This window comes from Cuculus canorus, chromosome 34, assembly GCF_017976375.1.
Source record: "Cuculus canorus isolate bCucCan1 chromosome 34, bCucCan1.pri, whole genome shotgun sequence".
NCBI classification, from domain to species: domain Eukaryota; kingdom Metazoa; phylum Chordata; class Aves; order Cuculiformes; family Cuculidae; genus Cuculus; species Cuculus canorus.
The window spans coordinates 1,304,490-1,327,917 of NC_071434.1; the positions used below are offsets into that span (position 1 = coordinate 1,304,490).

Sequence of the window (23,428 nt, forward strand, 5' to 3'; positions counted from 1 at the left end):
CCATAACTGCCCCCCCCACCCAAATACCCCCCTCAACAACCCCCAAACCCCTTAATGCCCCCCCAAACCCCCCCCCTTGGACCCCAAATACCCCCCAACCCCCCCCCCCAGACCCCAAATACCCCCCCGAACTGCCCCCCCACCCCAAATACCCCCCAAACCCCCCCTTTGGACCCCAAATACCCCCCCAAACCCCCCCTTTGGACCCCAAATACCCCCCCTAAATGCCCCCCCCCCCCAATCTCTCACCTCCGGAATGGGGGAGTTGAGCCCCGGGATCTTGAGGTTGGGGTACGAGGGGGGGGGCCCATAGCGCTGCATGGCGATCAGCCACGGGGGGGGCACCTTGTGGGCGTTCTGGGGGGGCAAAGGGGGGGTCAGCACCCCAAAAAACACCCCCCCCACCTCCCCAGCACCCATGGGTGCCCCCATAGCACCCATAGGCACCCCAAAAGCCTCTCTCCGGCACATAGAGACACCCCAATATTACACCACCCCCCTTAGAGAGGTCGGACCCCCCCCATAGAGACCCCCCCCCAGCACCCATGGGTGCCCCCCACCCATAGAGACCCCCCCCAGCACCCATGGGTGCCCCCCCCACCCATAGAGACCCCCCCAGCACCCATAGGTGCCCCCATAGCACCCATAAAGACCCCCCAGCACCCATGGGTGCCCCCATAGCACCCATAAAGACCCCCCCAGCACCCATGGGTGCCCCCATAGCACCCACAGACACCCCCAGATGCCCCCCCAGCACCCATAGGTGCCCCCCCACCCATAGAGACCCCCCCCAGCACCCATAGGTGCCCCCATAGCACCCACAGACACCCCCAAACGCCCCCCCAGCACCCATGGGTGCCCCCAGAGCACCCACAGACACCCCCAAATGCCCCCCCAGCACCCATGGGTGCCCCCAGAGCACCCACAGCACCCAGAGGTGCCCCCATAGCACCCACAGACCCCCCCAAATGCCCCCCCAGCACCCATGGGTGCCCCCTCAGCACCCACAGACACCCCCAAATGCCCCCATAGCACCCACAGACACCCCCAAATGCCCCCCCAGCACCCATAGGTGCCCCCATACCACCCACAGACACCCCCAAATGCCCCCCCAGCACCCATGGGTGCCCCCATAGCACCCACAGACACCCCCAAACGCCCCCCCAGCACCCATGGGTGCCCCCAGAGCACCCACAGACACCCCAAAATGCCCCCCCAGCACCCATGGGTGCCCCCAGAGCACCCACAGCACCCAGAGGTGCCCCCATAGCACCCAGAGACCCCCCCAAATGCCCCCCCAGCACCCATGGGTGCCCCCTCAGCACCCACAGACACCCCCAAACGCCCCCCCAGCACCCATAGGTGCCCCCATAGCACCCACAGACACCCCCAAATGCCCCCCCAGCACCCATAGGTGCCCCCATAGCACCCACAGACACCCCCAAATGCCCCCCCAGCACCCATGGGTGCCCCCATAGCACCCACAGACACCCCCAAATGCCCCCCCAGCACCCATGGGTGCCCCCAGAGCACCCACAGACACCCCCAAATGCCCCCATAGCACCCACAGACACCCCCAAACGCCCCCCCAGCACCCATGGGTGCCCCCATAGCACCCACAGACACCCCCAAACGCCCCCCCAGCACGCATGGGTGCCCCCATAGCACCCACAGACACCCCCAAATGCCCCCCCAGCACCCATGGGTGCCCCCATAACACCTACAGACCCCCCCAAATGCCCCCCCAGCACCCATGGGTGCCCCCATAGCACCCATAGACACCCCCAAATGCCCCCCCAGCACCCATGGGTGCCCCCAGAGCACCCACAGACACCCCCAAATGCCCTCCCAGCACCCATGGGTGCCCCCAGAGCACCCACAGACACCCCCAAATGCCCTCCCAGCACCCATGGGTGCCCCCATAGCACCCACAGACACCCCCAAACGCCCCCCCAGCACCCATGGGTGCCCCCCCAGCACCCATAGGCGCCCCCCCAGCACCCATGGGTGCCCCCAGAGCACCCCCAGACCCCCCCCCAGCACCCATGGGTGCCCTCACCGGCCCCACGGGCATTCCGAGGGCGATGCGCAATTCATCGGATAAATCTCCGGGTTTTTTCTCCTTCAGCCGCGTCTCAAACTCTTTGCCCTGAGGAGAGGCGGACGTGAGCGGAAGGGACACCTCTGAGGGACAGGAGAAGGGGAGAACGTCCCTGAGGGGCGTGGGGACATCTCTGAGGGACAGAAGAAGGGGAGAACCTCCCCTGAGGGACGTGGGGAGATGGTCCTGAGGGACAGGAGAAGGGGAGAACGTCCGTGAGGGACGTGGGGACATCTTTGAGGGACAGAAGAAGGGGAGAACCTCCCTGAGGGACGTGAGGACATCTTTGAGGGACAGAAGAAGGGGAGAACGTCCCCAAGGGGCGTGGGGAGATGGTCCTGAGGGACAGGAGAAGGGAAGAACCTCCCCTGAGGGACGTAGGGAGATAGTCCTGAGGGACAGGAGAAGGGGAGAACGTCCGTGAGGGACGTGGGGACATCTGGAAGGACACGGAGATGGTCCTGAGGGACATGGAGATGGTTCTGGGGGATACGAAGATGGTCCTGAAGGACACAGAGATGGTCCTGAGGGACATAAGGACACTGTGAGGGACACGGAGATGGTCCTGAGGGACACAGAGATGGTCCTGAGGGACAGGAGAACACTGTGAGGGACATGGAAATGGTTCTGAGGGATACGAAGATGGTCCTGAAGGACACAGAGATGGTCCTGAGGGACATAAGGACACTGTGAGGGACACGGAGATGGTCCTGAAGGACATGGAGATGATCCTGAGGGACACAGAGATGGTCCTGAGGGACATGGGGGACACTGTGAGGGACATGGAGATGGTCCTGAGGGACACGGAGATGGTCCTGAAGGACATGAGGACACTGTGAGGGACACAGAGATGGTCCTGAGGGACACAGAGATGGTCCTGAGGCACATGAGGACACTGTGAAGGACACGGAGATGGTCCTGAAGGACATGAGGACACTGAGAGGGACACAGAGATGGTCCTGAGGGACATGAGGACACTGTGAGGGACACAGAGATGGTCCTGAGGGACACGGAGATGGTCCTCAGGGACAGGAGGACATTGTGAGGGACACAGAGATGGTCCTGAGGGATACAAAGATGGTCCTGAAGGACATGAGGACACCATGAGGGACACAGAGATGGTCCTGAGGGACATGGAGATGGTCCTGAGGGACACAGAGATGGTCCTGAGGGACATGGAGATGGTCCTGAGGGACATGAGGACACGGTGAGGGACACGGAGATGGTCCTGAGGGACACAGGAACATCTTTGAGGGACAGGAGAAGGTGAGAACATCCGTGAGGGACACGGAGAGGTCCTCCCGGCGCCCACCTCGTAGTAGAGGTCCCCGTGGATGGTGAGTTTGGGCTTCGTTTGCCACTTGAAGAAGGCGTCGTGGAGCTTCTGGTAATCGATGTCGATCTTCCCCATCTTGGGACGAACCTTCTCCCTCATTTTGGACTTCATGGTCTTCTGCTCCTCCTGGAAAGGACACGATGGGGACGTTGGGGACATTTTAGAGGTCCTCAAAACTTTGGATGTCCAAGAAGACATCTCCAAAGCCAACTTTGATGTCCTCAAAGCTTCAGATGGACACCTTGGATGGCCCCAAAGCTCTTGAGATCCATCTATGGTGGCCTCAAAGCTCTTGAGATCCATCTATGGTGGCCCCAAAGCTCTTGAGATCCATCTATGGTGGCCCCAAAGCTCTTGAGATCCATCTATGGTGACCTCAAAGCTCTTGAGATCCATCTACAATGGCCCCAAAGCTCTTGAGATCCATCTATGGTGGCCTCAAAGCTCTTGAGATCCATCTATGGTGGCCCCAAAGCTCTTGAGATCCATCTATGGTGGCCCCAAAGCTCTTGAGATCCATCTATGGTGGACACAAAGCTCTTGAGATCCATCTACAATGGCCCCAAAGCTCTTGAGATCCATCTATGGTGGCCTCAAAGCTCTTGAAAACCAACTCTGGTGGCCCCAAACCCCTCTGATGAGTCCTTAGATGACCCCAAAGACCTCAATGTCCAACTCTGGTGGCCCCAAACGCGCCCGATGGGTCCTTAGATGACCTCAAAGCCCTTCAGATCCAACTCTGGTGGCCCCAAAGTCTAAATGGACACTTTAGATGACCCAAAAAACCCCAATGAGAACCTCTGATGACCTCAAAGCCCTCAATGTCCAACTCTGGTGGCTCCAAAGCCCTCAAAGGACACCTTAGATGACCTCAAAGCCCTAGAGATCCACCTCTGGTGGCCCCAAAGCCCTCAATAAGGACCTTTGAAGACCATAAAGCTCTTGAGGTCCAAACCTGGTGGCCCCAAACCCCTCTGATGAGTCCTTAGATGACCCCAAAGCCCTTGAGATCCAACTCTGGTGGCCCCAAAGCCCTCAATGGGGACCTTTAAAGGCCATAAAGCCCAAGAGGTCCAACTCTGGTGGCCCCAAAGCCCTCAATGGGGACCTTTGCAGACCATAAGGCTCTTGAGCCCCAACTCTGGTGGCCCTAAACCCCTCTGATGAGTCCTTAGATGATCCCAAAGCCCTTGAGATCCACCTCTGGTGGCCCCAAAGCCCTCAATGGGGACTTTGGATGACCTCAAAGCCCTTGAGATCCAACTCTGGTGGCCCCAAAGCCCTCAATGGGAACTTTTGAAGACCATAAAGCACTCGAGATGCAACTCTGGTGGCCCCAAAGCCCTCAACAGGGACCTTTGAAGACCATAAGGCTCTTGAGGTCCATCTATGGTGGCCCCAAACCCCTCCGATGAGTCCTTAGATGACCCCAAAGCCCTTGAGATCCACCTCTGGTGGCCCCAAAGCCCTCAATGGGGACCTTTAAAGGCCATAAAGCCCAAGAGGTCCAACTCTGGTGGCCCCAAAGCCCTCAACGGGGACCTTTGAAGACCATAAAGCACTCGAGATGCAACTCTGGTGGCCCCAAAGCCCTCAATGGGGACTTTGGATGACCTCAAAGCCCTCGAGAGCCACCTCTGGTGACCCCAAACACCCTCAATGGGGACCTTTGAAGACCATAAAGCCCTTGAGATCCACCTCTGGTGGCCCCAAAGCCCTCAATGGGGACCTCTGAAGACCATAAAGCACTCGAGATGCAACTCTGGTGGCCCCAAAGCCCTCAATGGGGACCTTTGGAGACCATAAAGCCCTTGAGATCCACCTCTGGTGGCCCCAAAGCCCTCAATGGGGACCTTTGAAGACCATAAAGCCCTTGAGATCCACCTCTGGTGGCCCCAAAGCCCTCAATGGGGACCTCTGAAGACCATAAAGCACTCGAGATGCAACTCTGGTGGCCCCAAAGCCCTCAATGGGGACCTTTGAAGACCATAAGGCTCTTGAGGCCCAATTCTGGTGGCCCCAAACCCCTCTGATGAGTCCTTAGATGACCTCAAAGCCCTTGAGATCCAACTCTGGTGGCCCCAAAGCCCTCAATGGGGACCTTTGAAGACCATAAAGCCCTCGAGATGCAACTCTGGTGGCCCCAAAGTCCAAATGGACACTTTGGATGATCCAAAAACCCCCAATGAGAACCTTTGATGACCTCAAAGCCTTCAATGTCCAACTCTGGTGGCCCCAAAGCCCTCAACGGGGACCTCTGAAGACCATAGAGCTCTTGAGGTCCATCTATGGTGGTCCCAAACCCCTCTGATGAGTCCTTAGATGACCCCAAAGCCCTTGAGATCAACCTCTGATGGCCCCAAAGCTCTCAATGGGGACCTTTGAAGACCATAAAGCTCTTGAGATCCATCTATGGTGGCCCCAAACCCCTCTGATGAGTCCTTCGATGACCCCAAAGCCCTCGAGATCCAACTCTGGTGGCCCCAAACACCCTCAATGGGGACCTTTGAAGACCATAAAGCCCTCGAGATCCACCTCTGGTGGCCCCAAAGCCTCTGTCCTTCTTTCCCGAAGCCCCCGGAGATGCCACCAGGCAGTTCCCCACCTTCTCCTGGAGAGCTTCGCGCATCTCTTGGATTCCGGTTCGTTTGATGAAGTCGGGAAGTTCAAAGGGTGGTTTTTCGATGCCTCTTTTGCCCTGAAGGTATTTCCGTTTGAAGCACCAATGACGCGGAACGGGGACGGAATTCCGAGTGGCCTTGAGATGAACCAAGAGTTTGGGATCTTGAGCCGTCACGTCGTGCATCTCCACCACGTCCGGGCGGGCCACCAACTGCCGGAGAAGGGGGACAAATGTCACCACCGGGGGGACAACGACCAAACGGAGATCCTCGAGGTGTCACCAGTGCCACCACGAGGCCAACGGTGTCCCCTGTTGGGTGACAATGACCATCTGGAGCTCCTGGAGGTGTCACCAGTGCCACCACGAGGCCACCAGTGTCCCCAGTTGGGTCACAATGACCACATGGAGGTCCTCGAGGTGTCACCAGTGTCCCCAGTTGGGTGACAATGACCACATGGAGCACCTCGAGGCGTCACCAGTGTCCCCAGTTGGGTGACAATGACCATCTGGAGCTCCTGGAGGTGTCACCAGTGCCGCCACGAGGCCACCAGTGTCCCCAGTTGGGTCACAATGACCACCTGGAGCTCCTGGAGGTGTCACCAGTGTCCCCAGTTGGGTGACAATGACCATCTGGAGCTCCTGGAGGTGTCACCAGTGCCACCACGAGGCCACCAGTGTCCCCAGTTGGGGGACAATGACCATCTGGAGCCCCTGGAGGTGTCACCAGTGTCCCCAGTTGGGTGACAATGACCACCTGGAGCTCCTGGAGGTGTCACCGGTGCCACCACGAGGCCACCGGTATCCCCAGTTGGGGGACAATGACCATCTGGAGCCCCTGGAGGTGTCACCAGTGTCCCCAGTTGGGTGACAATGACCATATGGAGCTCCTGGAGGTGTCACCAGTGTCCCCAGTTGGGTGACAATGACCATATGGAGCTCCTGGAGGTGTCACCGGTGCCACCACGAGGCCACCAGTGTCCCCAGTTGGGTGACAACGACCAAACGGAGCTCCTCGAGGTGTCACCGGTGCCACCACGAGGCCACCAGTGTCCCCAGTTGGGGGACAATGACCATCTGGAGCCCCTGGAGGTGTCACCAGTGTCCCCAGTTGGGGGACAATGACCATCTGGAGCTCCTGGAGGTGCCACCAGTGTCCCCAGTTGGGTGACAATGACCATCTGGAGCTCCTCGAGGTGCCACCAGTGTCCCCAGTTGGGTGACAATGACCACATGGAGCTCCTGGAGGTGTCACCAGTGCCACCACGAGGCCACCAGTGTCCCCAGTTGGGTGACAACGACCAAACGGAGCTCCTCGAGGTGTCACCAGTGCCACCACGAGGCCACCAGTGTCCCCAGTTGGGTGACAATGACCATCTGGAGCTCCTGGAGGTGTCACCAGTGTCCCCGTGGTCACCCCCAGGGCTGTCCCCAATGTCACCGCGGTGTCACCTGTTTGAGTTCGGCCACTGTGAAACGGTTCATGCGTCGCAGTTTCTTTTTGGACAGTTTCGGCGCTTCCGGTTTCTTCTCCTGAGGACACGAGGACGGACGTCACCAGAGCCACCTCAGGGCCACCAAGAGACACCCCTGTCACCCTGTCCCCCTCTCAGGGCCACCAAGAGCCACCCCAGGGCCACCAAGAGCCCTTCCAGGGCCACCAAGAGACACTCCTGTCACCCTGTCCCCCTCTCAGGGCCACCAAGAGCCATTGCTGTCACCCCATTCCCATCTCAGGGCCACCAAATGCCACCCCAGGTCCACCAAGAGCCCCTTCAGGGCCACCAAGTGCCACTCCTGTCACCCTGTCCCCACCTCAGGGCCACCAAGAGCCACCCCTGTCACCCTGTCCCCATCCCAGGGCCACCAAATGCCTCCCCAGGGCCACCAAGAGCCCCTCCAGGGCCACCAAGTGCCACTCCTGTCACCCTGTCCCCATCCCAGGGCCACCAAGAGTCACCCCAGGGCCACCAAGTGCCACTCCTGTCACCCCATTCCCATCTCAGGGCCACCAAATGCCACCACAGGGCCACCAAGAGCCCCTCCAGGGCCACCAAGTGCCACTCCTGTCACCCTGTCCCCACCTCAGGGCCACCAAGAGCCACCTCAGGGCCACCAAGAGCCACCCCTGTCACCCTGTCCCCATCCCAGGGCCACCAAATGCCTCCCCAGGGCCACCAAGAGCCCCTCCAGGGCCACCAAGTGCCACTCCTGTCACCCTGTCCCCATCCCAGGGCCACCAAGAGTCACCCCAGGGCCACCAAGTGCCACTCCTGTCACCCCATTCCCATCTCAGGGCCACCAAATGCCACCACAGGGCCACCAAGAGCCCCTCCAGGGCCACCAAGTGCCACTCCTGTCACCCTGTCCCCACCCCAGGGCCCCCAGGTGCCACCCCAGGGCCACCAAGTGCCATCCCTGTCACCCTGTCCCCATCCCAGGGCCACCAAGTGCCACCCCAGGGCCACCAAGTGCTACTCCTGTCACCCCATTCCCATCTCAGGGCCACCAAATGCCACCCCAGGGCCACCAAGAGACCCTCCAGGGCCACCGAGTGCCACTCCTGTCACCCTGTCCCCATCCCAGGGCCACCAAGAGCCACCTCAGGGCCACCACGTGCCACTCCTGTCACCCTGTCCCCACTCCAGGGCCACTAAGAGCCACCTCAGGGCCACCAAGAGTCCCTCTTGTCACCCTGTCCCCACCCAAGGGCCACCAAGTGCCACTCCTGTCACCCCATTCCCATCTCAGGGCCACCAAATGCCACCCCAGGGCCACCAAGAGCCCCTCCAGGGCCACCAAGTGCCACTCCTGTCACCCTGTCCCCACCCCAGGGCCACCAAGAGCTCCCCGAGGACCACCAAGAACTCCTTCTGTCACCGTGTCCCCATCCCAGGGCCACCAAATGCCACCTCAGGGCCACTAAGAGCCCTTCCAGGGCCATCAAGTGTCACCTCTGTCACCACGTCCCCACTCCAGGGCCACCAAGAACCACCTCAGGGCCACCAAGAGTCCCTCCAGGGCCACCAAGTGCCACTCCTGTCACCCCATTCCCATCTCCAGGGCCACCAAATGCCACCCCAGGTCCACCAAGAGCTCCTCCAGGGCCACCAAGAGCCACTCCTGTCACCCTGTCCCCATCCCAGGGCCACCAAGAGCCACCTCAGGGCCACCAAGTGCCACTCCTGCCACCCTGTCCCCATCCCAGGGCCACCAAGAGCCACCTCAGGGCCACCAAGTGCCACTCCTGTCACCCTGTCCCCATCCCAGGGCCACCAAGAGCCACCTCAGGGCTACTAAAAGCCCTTCCAGGGCCACCAAGTGCCACTCCTGTCACCTCATTCCCATCTCAGGGCCACCAAATGCCACCCCAGGGCCACCAAGAGCTCCTCCAGGGCCACCAAGTGCCACTCCTGTCACCCTGTCCCCATCCCAGGGCCACCAAGAGCCACCTCAGGGCCACCAAGTGCCACTCCTGTCACCCTGTCCCCACCCCAGGGCCCCCGGGTGCCACCTGCTCGTCCTCGGAGCTGTCATCGTCACTCTTGCGTCCGTCGTCGAAGCCCTTCCTGCGGGTGACGCTGCTCTCGGGGCGCTCGGCCTTATCCGGTTCCTTCTCTTTGTCCTTCTTCACCTCATCCGTCAACTGTGGGGACAACGGTGGGGACTGTCCCCTCCAACCCCGCAGCACCCATGGGTGCCACCACCCACCCACGAGGCCACCGACCCTCCGGTGATGCCACCAGACCCGAATCCAACCTCAAACTCACCCAAAGGTGCTTTGAAACACATAAAATGTCACCTATGAGAGCCATCAAAGTCATCAATTGTCACTTAATGTCACTCAGTGTCACCTCCAGCCCCACAGCACCCATGGGTGCCACCACCCATGACGCCACCGACCCTCCGGTGATGCCACCAAACCCCAATCCAACCTCAAACTCACCCAAAGGTGCTTCGAAACACTCAAACTATCACCCCTGAGGGCCACCGAGTGTCACCGAGTGCCACTGAGTGTCCCCTCCAGCCCCACAGCACCCATGGGTGCCACCACCCACGATGCCACCGACCCTCCGGTGATGCCACCAGACCCGAATCCAACCTCAAACTCACCCAAAGGTGCTTCAAAGCAGAGAAAATGTCACCTTTAGGGGTCACTGAGGCCATTTGGTGTCACCCGGTGTCCCCTCCAGCCCCACAGCACCCATGGGTGCCACCACCCACGATGCCATCAACCCTCTGGTGATGCCACCAAAGCTCAATCCAACCTCAAAGTCATCCAAAGGTGCTTTGAAACACACAAAGTGTCACCTGTGAGGGCCACTGAGTGTCACCGAGTGTCACTTAATGTCACCCAGTGTCACCTCCAGCCTCACAGCACCCATGGGTGCCACCACCCATGATGCCATCAACCCTCCGGTGATGCCACCAAACCCGAATCCAACCTCAAACTCACCCAAAGGTGCTTCGAAACACTCAAACTGTCACCCCTGAGGGCCACCGAGTGTCACCGAGTGCCACCGAGTGTCCCCTCCAGCCCCACAGCACCCATGGGTGCCACCACCCACGATGCCACCGACCCTCCGGTGATGCCACCAGACCTGAATCCAACCTCAAACTCACCCAAAGGTGCTTCAAAGCAGAGAAAGTGTCACCTTTAGGGGTCATTGAGGCCATTCGGTGTCACCCGGTGTCACCTCCAGCCCCACAGCACCCATGGGTGCCACCACCCATGAGGCCATCAACCCTCTGGTGATGCCACCAGAGCTCAATCCAACCTCAAAGTCATCCAAAGGTGCTCCAAAGCAGAGAAAGTGTCACCTTTAGGGGTCATTGAGGCCATTCGGTGTCACCCAGTGTCCCCTCCAGCCCCACAACACCCATGGGTGCCACCACCCACGATGCCATCAACCCTCTGGTGATGCCACCAAAGCTCAATCCAACCTCAAAGTCATCCAAAGGTGCTTTGAAACACACAAAGTGTCACCCCTGAGGGCCACCGAGTGTCACTGACTGCCACCGAGTGTCCCCTCCAGCCCCACAGCACCCATGGGTGCCACCACCCACAATGCCACCAACCCTCAGGTGATGCCACCAGACCCGAATCCAACCTCAAAGTCATCCAAAGGTGCTTTGAAACACACAAAGTGCCACCTGTGAGGGCCACTGAGTGTCACCGAGTGTCACTTAATGCCACCCGGTGTCACCTCCAGCCTCACAGCACCCATGGGTGCCACCACCCACAATGCCATCAACCCTCTGATGACACCACCAGACCCGAATCCAACCTCAAAGTCATCCAAAGGTGCTTTGAAACACTCAAACCGTCACCCCTGAGAGCCACCGAGTGTCACCGAGTGCCACCGAGTGTCCCCTCCAGCCCCACAGCACCCATGGGTGCCACCACCCACGATGCCACCGACCCTCAGGTGATGCCACCAAACCCGAATCCAACCTCAAACTCACCCAAAGGTGCTCCAAAGCAGAGAAAATGTCACCTTTAGGGGTCATTGAGGCCATTCGGTGTCACCCGGTGTCACCTCCAGCCCCACAGCACCCATGGGTGCCACCACCCACAATGCCATCAACCCTCTGATGACACCACCAGACCCGAATCCAACCTCAAAGTCATCCAAAGGTGCTTTGAAACACACAAAGTGTCACCTGTGAGGGCCACCGAGTGTCACCGAGTGCCACCGAGTGTCCCCTCCAGCCCCGCAGCACCCATGGGTGCCACCACCCACCTTGAAGACCTCGAAGATCCTTTTGAAGAAGACGAAGTTGGGGTCGTAGATTTCGGGCTCTTCGGTGACGTATTCCACCTCCACCTCGGGGGCGTCGGGGGCGTTGGTGGCCGTCCCCTCGTGTCCCCGTGTCCCCTCCGACTGTCCCCGCGTCCCCCGGCTTCGCTTCTTCTTCTTCCGGTTCCGGCGTTTCCGGTTACGCTGAAGGGACGGGAAAAAAGGGGACAATGGGGACACAAAGGGGACACAAAGGGGACGATGGGGACAATGGGGCGATGGGGACACAAAGGGACAATGGGGACGATGGGACAATGGGGGACAATGGGGGCAATGGGGACGATGGGGACGATGGGGGACAATGGGGGCGATGGGGACGATGGAGACAATGGGGACACAATGGGACGATGGGGACACAATGGGACGATGGGGACACAATGGGACGATGGGGACAATGGGGACAATGGGGACAATGGGGACGATGGGGACGATGGGGACGATGGGGATGATGGGGACAATGGGATGATAGGGACAATGGGGGACGATGGGGACGATGAGGACGATGGGGACGATGGGGACAATGGGGACAATGGGGGACGATGGGGACAATGGGGGACAATGGGGGACAATGGGGGACAATGGGGACAATGGCGACGATGGAGACAAAGGAGACAATGGAGACAATGGAGACAATGGGTGCGATGGGGACACAATGGGACGATGGGGACACAATGGGACGATGGGGACGATGGGGACAATGGGACAATGGGGGACAATGGGGACGATGGAGACAACGGGGGCGATGGGGACAATGGGGACAATGGGGGCGATGGGGGCGATGGGGACAATGGGGGCGAGGGGACAATGGGGGCGATGGGGACAATGGGGACGATGGGGACGATGGGGACGATGGGGGCGATGGGGACAATGGGGACAATGGGGACGATGGGGACGATGGGGACAATGGGGACAATGGGGACAATGGGGACAATGGGGACGATGGGGACGATGGGGACAATGGGGGACAATGGGGGACAATGGGGGACAATGGGGGCGATGGGGACAATGGGGACAATGGGGACAATGGGACAATGGGGACAATGGGACAATGGGGACGATGGGGACAATGGGGACAATGGGGACAATGGGGACAATGGGGACAATGGGACAATGGGGCGATGGGGACGATGGGACAATGGGGACAATGGGGACGATGGGGACAATGGGGACAATGGGGACAATGGGACAATGGGGACGATGGGGACGATGGGGACGATGGGGGACAATGGGGGCGATGGGGACAATGGGGACAATGGGGACAATGGGGACAATGGGGGCGATGGGGACAATGGGGACAATGGGACAATGGGGACAATGGGGACAATGGGGGACAATGGGGACGATGGAGACAATGGGGACAATGGGGACAATGGGGGACAATGGGGACGATGGAGACAATGGGGACGATGGAGACAATGGGGGACAATGGGGACAATGGGGGACAATGGGGACGATGGAGACAATGGGGACGATGGAGACAATGGGGGACAATGGGGACGATGGAGACAATGGGGACAATGGGGACAATGGGGACAATGGGGGACAATGGGGGACAATGGGGGACAATGGGGACGATGGGGACAATGGGGACGATGGAGACGAAGGAGACAATGGAGACAATGGAGACAATGGAGACAATGGAGACAATGGGGGCGATGGGGACACAATGGGACGATGGGGACACAATGGGACGATGGGGACACAATGGGACGATGGGGACGATGGGGACAATGGGGGACAATGGGACAATGGGGGTGATGGGGACGATGGGGACAATGGGGACAGTGGGGGACAATGGGGGACAATGAGACAATGGGGGCGATGGGGGCGATGGGACAATGGGGACAATGGGGACAATGGGGACACAATGGGACAATGGGGACGATGGGGACACAATGGGGACGACGGGGACACAATGGGACAATGGGGACGACGGGGACAATGGGGACACAATGGGACAATGGGGACACAAAGGTGACACAGGTGACATGAGGGTGACACGAGGGTGACGTGGGCGACACAACAATGACACAGACTGACACGAGGGTGACACCGGTGACATGAAGGTGACACAGGTGACGCAAGAGTGACACAAGAGTGACATAAGGGTGACAAAAGGGTGACACTGGTGACATGAGGGCGACATAAGTGACACGAGGGTGACACGAGGGTGACATAAGTGCCATGAGGGTGACATAAGTGACACGAGGGTGACACGAGGGTGACATGAGAGCGACAAGAGACATGAGAGTGACATGAGAGTGACACGAGGGTGATGCAGGTGACACAAGAGTGACACGAGGGTGATGCAGGTGACACAAGAGTGACATAAGGGTGACACAAGGGTGACACTGGTGACACGAGGGTGACATAAGTGATACAAGGGTGACACAAGGGTGACATAAGTGCCATGAAGGTAACATAAGTGACATGAGGGTGACATAAGTGACACAAGGGTGACACGAGGGTGACATGAGAGCGACAAGAGACATGAGAGTGACATGAGGGTGACACGAGGGTGATGCAGGTGACACAAGAGTGACATAAGGGTGACACAAGGGTGACATAAGTGACACGAGGGTGACACGACAAGAGAAGTGCCACAAAGGTGCCGCGTCGCCACCTCCTTCCTGGCGAGCGCAGTGTCCTCTTCGGCCTCCGAGGCGGAACCGCGCGGCTCCGTCTCCATCTCCTCTTCGCCTGTGGGGACGGTGACGGCGTCGGGGGGGGCTCTGTGTCCCCCCCTGTCCCCCCCATGGGTGCGGGGTGTCCCCTCCCCCCCTCCGAGGGTCCCCCCTCCCTGACCGGTGGCAGTCGGAGCGGTGACGAACTCCTCCTGGCGGCTCTCCTTCAGCTGAAGGATCTTCTCCAGCGCCTGAGGGATCTTCGGCCCCAGAGAAGGGTCCTCCGCCTGAGGGGAAAGGGGGAAAGGGCGGGAAAAAAAGGGCGGGGAAAAAGGGCGGGAAAAAAGGGCGGGAAAAAAAGGGCGGGAAAAAAAGGGAAGAGAGAAAAAAGGCGGGAAAAAAGAAATAAAGGGGGGAGAAAAGGGGGAGAAAAAGAGAGAAAAGGGGGGAATGGAGAAGGAAAAATGGGTGGGAAAAAGCAGGAAAAAGACAGAGAAAAAGGGGGGAAAAGGGAGGAAAAGAAGAGGAAAAAGGGGGGGAAAAGAAATAAAGGGGGGAGAAAAAGGGGAGAAAAAAAGAGAAAAGGGGGGAAGGGGGAGAAAAAAGAGTGGGAAAAGGAAAAGGGGGGAAGGGGGAAAAGAGGGGGAATAAAGGGGGGAGAAAAGGGGAGAAAAGGGGGAGGAAAAAGGGCAGGAAAAAAGGGGTGAAAAGGGGAAAAGGGGAGAAAAGGGGGAAAAAGGGGGAAAAGGGGGGAAAAAAGGGAAAAAAGGAGGGAAAAGGGGAGAAAAGGGAGAAAAAGGGGAGAAAAGGAGGGAGAAAAGAGGGGAAGCGGAGGAAAAAAGGGCGGAGAAAAAGGGTGGGGAAAAAAGCGGGGAAAAAAGAGAAATAAAGGGGGGAAAAAAGAGAGAAAAAGGGGGAAGGGGGAGGAAAAAAGAGTGGGGGAAAAAAGGATGGAAAAAAAGGTGGGAAAAAAGGCAGGGAAAAAAGCGGGAAAAGGAGAGAAAAAAGGCGGGAAAAAAAGTGGGAGAAAAGAGGGGAAAAGGGGGGGAAAAGGGGGGGAAAAGGGGAGAAAGGGGGGAAAAGGGGGGAAAAGGGGGGAAAAGGGGGGAGGAAAAGGCAGGAAAAAGGGGGGGAAAAGGGGAGAAAAAAGGGGTGGAAGGAGGGAAAAAGGGGGGAAAACAGTGGGAAAAAGGCAGAGGCAAAAAAGGAGTATAAAAACAGCAGGAAAAAAAGGCAGGAAAGAAGAGCAGGAAAAAAAGAGAGGCATAAAAGGGGGAGGAAAGGGGGAGGAAAGGGGGGAGGAAAGGGGGGAGGAAAGGGGGGAGGAAAGGGGGGAGGAAAGGGGGGAGGAAAGGGGGAGGAAAGGGGGAGAAAAGGGGGAGAAAAGGGGGGAGAAAAGGGGGGAGAAAAGGGGGGAGAAAAGGGGGGAGAAAAGGGGGGAGAAAAGGGGGGAGAAAAGGGGGAGAAAAGGGGGAGAAAAGGGGGAGAAAAGGGGGAGAAAAGGGGAGAAAAGGGGGAGAAAAGGGGGGAGAAAAGGGGGGAGAAAAGGGGGAGAAAAGGGGAGAAAAGGGGAGAAAAGGGGGAGAAAAGGGGGAGAAAAGGGGGGAGAAAAGGGGGGAGAAAAGGGGGGAGAAAAGGGGGAAGAAAAGGGGGAAGAAAAGGGGGGAAAAAGGGGGAAAAGGGGAGAAAAGGGGAGAAAAGGGGAGCAAAAAAGGGCGGGGAAAAAAGGGCGGGAAAAAAGAGGAGGGAAAAAAAGAGGGGGAAAAAAAACAGGAAAAAAAGGGGGGGGGGAAAAAGGAGGGGGAAAAAAGGGCAGAAAAAAAAGAGAAAAATAAAGGGGGGAGAAAATGAGGGAAAGGGGGAGGAAAAACCGAGGAAAAAAAAGATGGGGAAAAAAGGCAGAAAAAGGGGAGAAGAAAGGGGGGAAGGGGAAAATGGGCAGGGAAAAAAGGGCAGGAAAAAAGGGAGCGGGGAAAAAAGGGGGGGAAAAAGCGGGGAAAAAAAAGGCAGAGAAAAAAAAAGCAGAGAAAAGGGGGAGAAAAAATGGGGGAAAAAGGGGGGAGAAAAAATAGGGAAAAAAAGGATGGGAAAAAAGGGGGGGGAAAGGGGCGAAAAATGGGGGAAAAGGGGCAAAAAGGGTGGGAAAAGGGGGGAAAAACGGGGGTCAAAAAAGACCCCCCCAAAAACAGGGACCCCTCCCGCAAAAACTGACCCCCCCCAAAATAACCCGCCAAAGCCCCCTCGCACCCCAAAATGACCCCTATAGCACCAAAGACCCCCCTGCACCCCAAAATGACCCCCATAGCACCAAAGACCCCCCTGCACCCCAAAATGACCCCCATAGCACCCAAGACCCCCCCCGAGCACCCCAAAACGACCCCTATGGCACCCAAGACCTCCCTATGCACCCCAAAATGACCCCTATGGCACTCAAGACACCCCCTGCACCCCAAAATGACCCCCAGAGCACCCCAAAATGACCCCTATGGCACCCAAGACCCCCCCACGTACCCCAAAATGACCCCCAGAGCACCCAAGAGTCCCCCAGAGCACCCCAAAATGACCCCCAGAGCACCTAAGGCCCCCACACACACCCCAAAATGACCCCTATGGCACCCAAGACCCCCCCTGCACCCCAAAATGACCCCCCCAAAGCCCCCCTGCACCCCAAAATGACCCCCCCTCACCTCTCTGCTCTCCTCGCCAGGGGGTGGGGGGGGCCCTCGGGGGCGAGTGGGGGCACCCATGGGTAGAGGAGCACCCATGGGTGCAGCACCTAATGGGGAAGGGGGGTAAAAAGTGAGGGGGGGCACCCATGGGTGCTCCCTATGAGGGGAACAGAGTGATATTGAGGGGGGACGGGCACCCATGGGTGCTCCCAGGGAGCGGTGATGCTTACCTCGAGGGGTCAGAGGAGGCCGAGCACCCATGGGTGCCGCCTCGGGGGGGCCGCGAGGAGGGGTGGGCGCCATCTTGGCCGCCATTTCCTGCTGCCGCTCCTGCTCCAACAGCACCGCTGCCTGCGGGGGCCCCGTTAGCAGCACCCATGGGTGCCCCCCACCCATCGGGGACCCCAACGGCACCCATGGGTGTCCCCACACCCATTCAGAACCCAACAGCACCCATGGGCGCCCCTCCACCCATTTTGGACCCAACAGCTCCCATGGGTGTCCCCCCCACCCATCTCAGTCTTAACTGCACCCATGCGTGGCCCCCATCCATCTGAGCCCCAACAGCACCCATGGGTGTCCCCCAACCCATTTAGGACCCAACAGCACCCATGGGTGTCTCCCTACTCATCTGGGACCGAACAGCACCCATGGGTGTCCCCACACCCATCTGAGCCCCAGCAGCACCCATGGGTGCCCCCATACCCATTTAGGACCCAACAGCTCCCATGGGTGTCCCCCCACCCATTTAGAACTCAACTGCACCCATGGGTGCCCCCCACACCCATCTCAATCCCAACAGCACACATGGATGTCCCTCACCCATTGAGGACCCAACAGCACCCATGGGTGTCTCCCTACTCATCTGGGACCGAACAGCACCCATGGGTGTCCCTAATCCCACCTCAATCCCAACTGCACCCATGGGAACCCCCACCCATCTCAGACCCAACAGCACCCATGGGTGTCCCCCCACCCATTTAGGACCCAAAAGCACCCACGGATGTCTCCCTACTCATCTGGGACCGAACAGCACCCATGGGTGTCCCTAATCCCACCTCAATCCCAACTACACCCATGGGTGCCCCCCACCCATCTCACACCCAACAGCACCCATGGGCGTCCCCCCACCCATTTAGAACACAGCAATACCCACGGATGTCCTTAATCCCACCTCAATCCCAACAGCACCCATGGGTGCCCCCCACCCATTTAGGACTCCCCAGCACCCATGGGTGCCCCCTCCTCACCCGCTTCTGCTGCTCGAGCAGCTCCTGCTCCTTCGCTTTGTCACCGAACGGGTGCTGACCCTAAAGAGAGGGACACACAGAGCACCCATGGGTGCTGAGCACCCCCCCAAAGCATCCCTGCACCCCCCAGCACCCACGGGTGCCCCCCAGGATCCCCCCAGCACCTCTAAGTACCCCCCCAGCACCCATGGGTGCTCCCCACCACTCCTAAGTGACCCCCCAGCACCCATAGGTGCCCCCAGGACCCTCCCAACACCTTTAAATGGACCCCCAACACCCATGGGTGCCCCAACGACCCCCCTAAGTGCCCCCTCCAGCACCCACGGGTGCCCCCAGGACCCCTCCAGCACCCCTAAGTGCCCCCCCAGCACCCATGGGTGCCCCAACGACCCCCCCAGCACCCATAAGCGGCCCCCCTCAGCACCCATGGGTGCCCCCAGGACCCCCCAGCACCCATGGGTGCCCTCTAAGATCCCATTTAACCCTTTAACCCCCACTCCCTCCACCCCCAACCCCTCAACCCCCCACAATACTTCACCCCCGTTGCCCCCCACCGCCCCCAAAACCCCCATGGGCGCCCCCCCAGCACCCGTAGACACCCCCCCAGCACCCTTGGGTGCCCCCCAGGACCCCTTTAACCCTTTAAATCCCACTCCCTTTGCCCCCAGTGCCTCAACCCCCCACAACCTTCCACCCCCATTGCCCCCCACCCCCCCAAAACCCCTATGGGTGCCCCCCCCGCACCCATAGATGCTCCTCCAGCACCCTTGGGTGCCCCCCCGCAGCACCCATGGGTGCCCCACCTGGCTGCGCTCCTCCTGCAGCAGAAGCGCCGCCTGTTGTTGGGCCAACGTGAGCCTCTCCTCCTCCGAGAGCGCGGCCCCCCCTTCACCTCGGAGCCCCGGGGGGGGGCGGCGGAGGAGGGGGGACCCCAAGACCGAAGCTCAGTCCCAGTCCCGGGGGGGGCGGCGGAGGGGGGGGCACCAAAGGGTGCTGTAAGGGTAACCCCGGCACCTAAATTGGGGGGAGCGGAGGAAAAGGGATCATTGTAAACCTCCCCCCCATGGCACCTCGTGATCCCCCCCCAAAACACCTCTTGAACCCCCCAGAGCACCCAGTGACCCCCCAAAACACCCACTGCCCCCCAAAGCACCCAGTGACCTCCAAAACACCTCTTGACCTCCCCTATAACACCACCCAATGACTCTCATAGCATCCATTGCACCCCCATAGCACCCAGTGACCCCCGTAGCACCCAGTGACCCCCCAAACACCTCTGGACCTCCCCTATAGCCCCCCCAAACACCCCTTGACCCCCCATAGCACCCACTGTCCCCCAAAACACCCACTGCCCCCCCAAACACCCCTTGACCCCCCATAGCACCCAGTGACCCCCAAAGCACCCAGTGACCCCCCCACACACCCACTGCCCCCCAAAACACCCTTTAACCCCCATAGCACCCAATGACCCCCCAAAACACCCCATGATACCCCCAACACCCACTGCCCCCCCCAAAGTACCCTTTGACCCTCCCATAGCACCCACTGCCCCCCAAAGCATCCATTGACCACCCTAAAACACCCCTTCATCCGCCCATAGCACCCACTGCCCCCCAAAACACCCCTTGACTCCCCATAGCACCCACTGCCCCCCATAGCACCCAATGACCCCCTCAACACCCACTGCCCCCCAAAGCACCCAATGACCCACCAAAACACCCCCTGCCCCCCCATAGCACCCACTGCCCTCCATAGCACCCACTGCCCCCCAAAACACCCTTTGACCCCCCCATAGCACCCAGTGACCCCCCCCAGCACCCATTACCCCCCATAGCACCCCTTGACCCCCCCATAGCACCCAGTGCCCCCCACCTGTGCGGGCAGAGCCCCCCCCTTGTCCCCCTCCTCGGGGCGCAGCACAGGGCGGTTCAGCACAATCCCAGTCTGGGGGGGGACACACAGTGAGAGACCCCCCCAAAAACGAGGGGACCCCCCCTGCAAGATGGGGACCCCCCAAAAGGGAAATTGGGGACCCCTTCGATGGATTTTGGACCCCCCCCGATGGATTTTTGGGTGCCAAATAGTGGATTTTAACCTCCCCCGATGGATTTTAACCCCCCCGATGGATTTTTGGACTCTCCCCAATAGATTTTGGGGTACCAAATGGTGGATTTTAGACCCCCCCCGATGGATTTTGGACCCCCTCAGCAGATTTTGGGGTCCCAAATGATGGATTTTAGACCCCCCCGATAAATTTTGAGCCCCCCACAGTGGATTTTAGCCCCCCCCGATGGATTTTGGGGTCCCAAATGGTGGACTTTGCCCCCCCCCGACAGATTTTGGGGTCCCAAATGGTGGACTTTAACCCCCCCAGATGGATTTTGGGGTCCCAAATGGTGGACTTTGCCCCCCCGATGGATTTTGGACACCCCCCGATGGATTTTGGGGTCCCAAATGGTGGACTTTAACCCCCCCAGATGGATTTTGGGGTCCCAAATGGTGGACTTTGCCTCCCCCGATGGATTTTTGACCCCCCCCCGATGGATTTTGGGGTCCCAAATGGTGGATTTTAACCCCCCCAAGATAGATTTTGGGGTCCCAAATGGTGGACTTTGCCCCCCCCGATGGATTTTGGGGTCCCAAATGGTGGATTTTGCCCCCCCAATGGATTTTGGGGTCCCAAATGGTGGATTTTAACCCCCCCCAATAGATTTTGACCCCCCCAGTGGATTTTTGGACCCCCCCAGTGGATTTTGGGGTCCCAAATGGTGGATTTTAGACCCCTCCGATAAATTTTGAGCCCAGATTTTACCCCCCCGATGGATTTTAACCCCCCCTCGATGGAATTTTGGACTCCCCAATAGATTTTGAGGTACCAAATGGTGGATTTTAGCCCCCCACGATGAATTTTGGACCCCCCCCAGTGGATTTTGGGGTCCCAAATGGTGGATTTTGCCCCCACCCGGCGGATTTTGGACCCCCCTGATGGATTTTGGGGTCCCAAATGGTGGATTTTACCCCCCCCCGATAGATTTTGAGCCCCCCCCGTGGATTTTAACCCCCCTCAATGAATTTTGAGCCCAGATTTTACCCCCCCCGATGGATTTTAGGGTCCCAAATGGTGGATTTTAATTCCCCCACCATGGATTTTGGACCCCCCGGGGCAGATTTTGGGGTACCCCAATACAGGGGGGGGTTCTGCTCATCCCTCAATGTAGACTTTGGGCCCCCCCAAGTTGTTTTTTTTTTGGGGGGGGGGCTCACCTGCAGCGTGTAGGCCTGCAGCCGCTCTACCAGCTCTTCTCGGGTCCCTTGAAAAGGAAGGGGGGTGTCAGGGGACCCCCAAATGGTGCCCCCCCCCACCCCCTAAGTGTCCCCCCAGCACCCATTTTCCCCCCCCAAACCTTCTACTCCCCCCCCCAAATCACCCTTAGGTGCCCCCCCATCAACTTTGGGTGCCCCCCACACCCCCTAAATACCCCCCAGCCCAAGTTCTCACCCTTAGGTGCCCCTCTCCACCCCTAAATACCCCCCAGCACCCCCTAAGTGCCCCCCCCAACTCTTCTTTCCCCCCCAAATCACCCTTTGGTGCCCCCCCACCCCCTAATACCCCCCTAAGTGCCCCCCCACCCCCCCAATCCCCTTTTGGTGCCACCCCACCCCCTAATGCCCCCTTTAAGTGCCCCCCCACCCCCTAATACCCCCCCTAAGTGCCCCCCCATCCCCCCAATCCCCTTTTGGTGCCACCCCACCCCCTAATGCCCCCCTTAAGTGCCCCCCCTACCCCCCCAAATCCCCTTTTGGTGCCCCGCCCCATCCCCTAATGCCCCCCTTAAGTGCCCCCCCACCCCTCCTACCCCCCCTAAATCTTTTTTTAGTGCCCTCCACCTCCTATTGCCCCCCCCACCCCTCCTACACCCCCAATCCCATTTTGGTGCCCCCCTGCCCCCCACTGCCCCCCCTAAGTGCCCCCTCCTACCCCCCCATCCCCTTTTATTGCCCCCCACCCCCTAATGCCCCCCCACCCCTCCTACCCCCCCTAAATCCCCTTTTGGTGCCCCCCCCACCCCCTAATGCCCCCCCCTACACCCCCAATCCCATTTTGGTGCCCCCCCACCCCCTAATACCCCCCCTAAGTGGCCCCCCACCCCTCCTACCCCCCCAAATCCCCTTATTGTCCCCCTCATGGCCCCCTCCCCCCCAAATCACCCTTAGGCGCCCCCCCCCCCTCGTTGCCCCCCCCCCAAATCACCCTGAACGGGGGCGCCGATGCCGCTGAGCGTGGCCTGCAGCTCAGCGGGGCCCCAAGCGGCGTAGGGGGTCAGTTCAGGCCCTCCCGGCCCCGGTCCCGCCGCCTCAGAGCGTTCCGCCGCCATCTTCCCGCCGCGCCGCCGCCGCCGCCGCGCCTAAGCCCCGCCCCCTTCGCCTAGCAACCAATGGGAGAACGCGTTGACGGCACAAGCCACGCCCCTTTCGTCTACTGACCAATCAGAGACAGAGTTGCCTCAGCAAGCCCCGCCCACGCCGCGTCTCTGGGCAAAGAGAGCGCGCGCCGCCTGTCAATCAAATACAGCGACCAATCACAGGCGGCGCTGCCAAGGATAAGCCACGCCCACTCATGGGGCACGCGGCTAATCAGAGCCCGCGCGCCGCACGCCAATCCGAGGCAGCGCTAAGCCACGCCCACAAAGCGCCTTCCGGCCAATCAGAGGCAGCGCTGCCAAGCTAAGCCACGCCCCCGGGGGTCCTCCCTGCCAATCAGTTCCTTTATTCCGCAGCGCAGCGCCGTGAGGTGACGTCAGGCGGAGGAAAGGGCGGGAGGGGCTCATTTGCATAGCCACGCCCCACCGCCGCGAGCGTAGTCTGTTGAGGGGAGTGGTCTGTGGGCAGGGGCCTGGCCACTGGAAGGCGATTCTATGAGGGGGCGTGGTCTGGGCTTAGCCGAGAAGGGGCGTGGTCTCCGCTGGTGTGGGGCGTGGTCTGATTACGGGGGGCGTGGCCTCCGATGCGACTGAAAGGTGAGGGGC

General features: G+C 59.8%; 1 protein-coding gene across 1 annotated transcript in view; it reads right to left on the reverse strand.

Annotated features, from left to right (window-relative positions):
• LOC128849838 (splicing factor 3B subunit 2-like) overlaps positions 1-22,810 on the reverse strand; it is a 23,754-nt gene extending 944 nt beyond the window's left edge. The window contains exons 1-15 of the mRNA XM_054052464.1: positions 22,654-22,810; positions 21,666-21,712; positions 20,274-20,345; positions 18,402-18,461; positions 17,382-17,502; positions 17,170-17,258; positions 14,664-14,769; positions 14,482-14,558; positions 11,802-12,002; positions 9,572-9,703; positions 7,510-7,590; positions 6,043-6,270; positions 3,414-3,563; positions 2,060-2,149; positions 250-357 (exon numbers count right to left, since the gene is read on the reverse strand). Coding sequence (XP_053908439.1) covers positions 250-357; positions 2,060-2,149; positions 3,414-3,563; positions 6,043-6,270; positions 7,510-7,590; positions 9,572-9,703; positions 11,802-12,002; positions 14,482-14,558; positions 14,664-14,769; positions 17,170-17,258; positions 17,382-17,502; positions 18,402-18,461; positions 20,274-20,345; positions 21,666-21,712; positions 22,654-22,777 — 1,686 coding nt within the window. The 5' untranslated portion in view covers positions 22,778-22,810. The remainder of the gene's footprint in view (positions 1-249; positions 358-2,059; positions 2,150-3,413; positions 3,564-6,042; positions 6,271-7,509; positions 7,591-9,571; positions 9,704-11,801; positions 12,003-14,481; positions 14,559-14,663; positions 14,770-17,169; positions 17,259-17,381; positions 17,503-18,401; positions 18,462-20,273; positions 20,346-21,665; positions 21,713-22,653) is intronic.
• Positions 22,811-23,428: the final 618 nt, after the last annotated feature.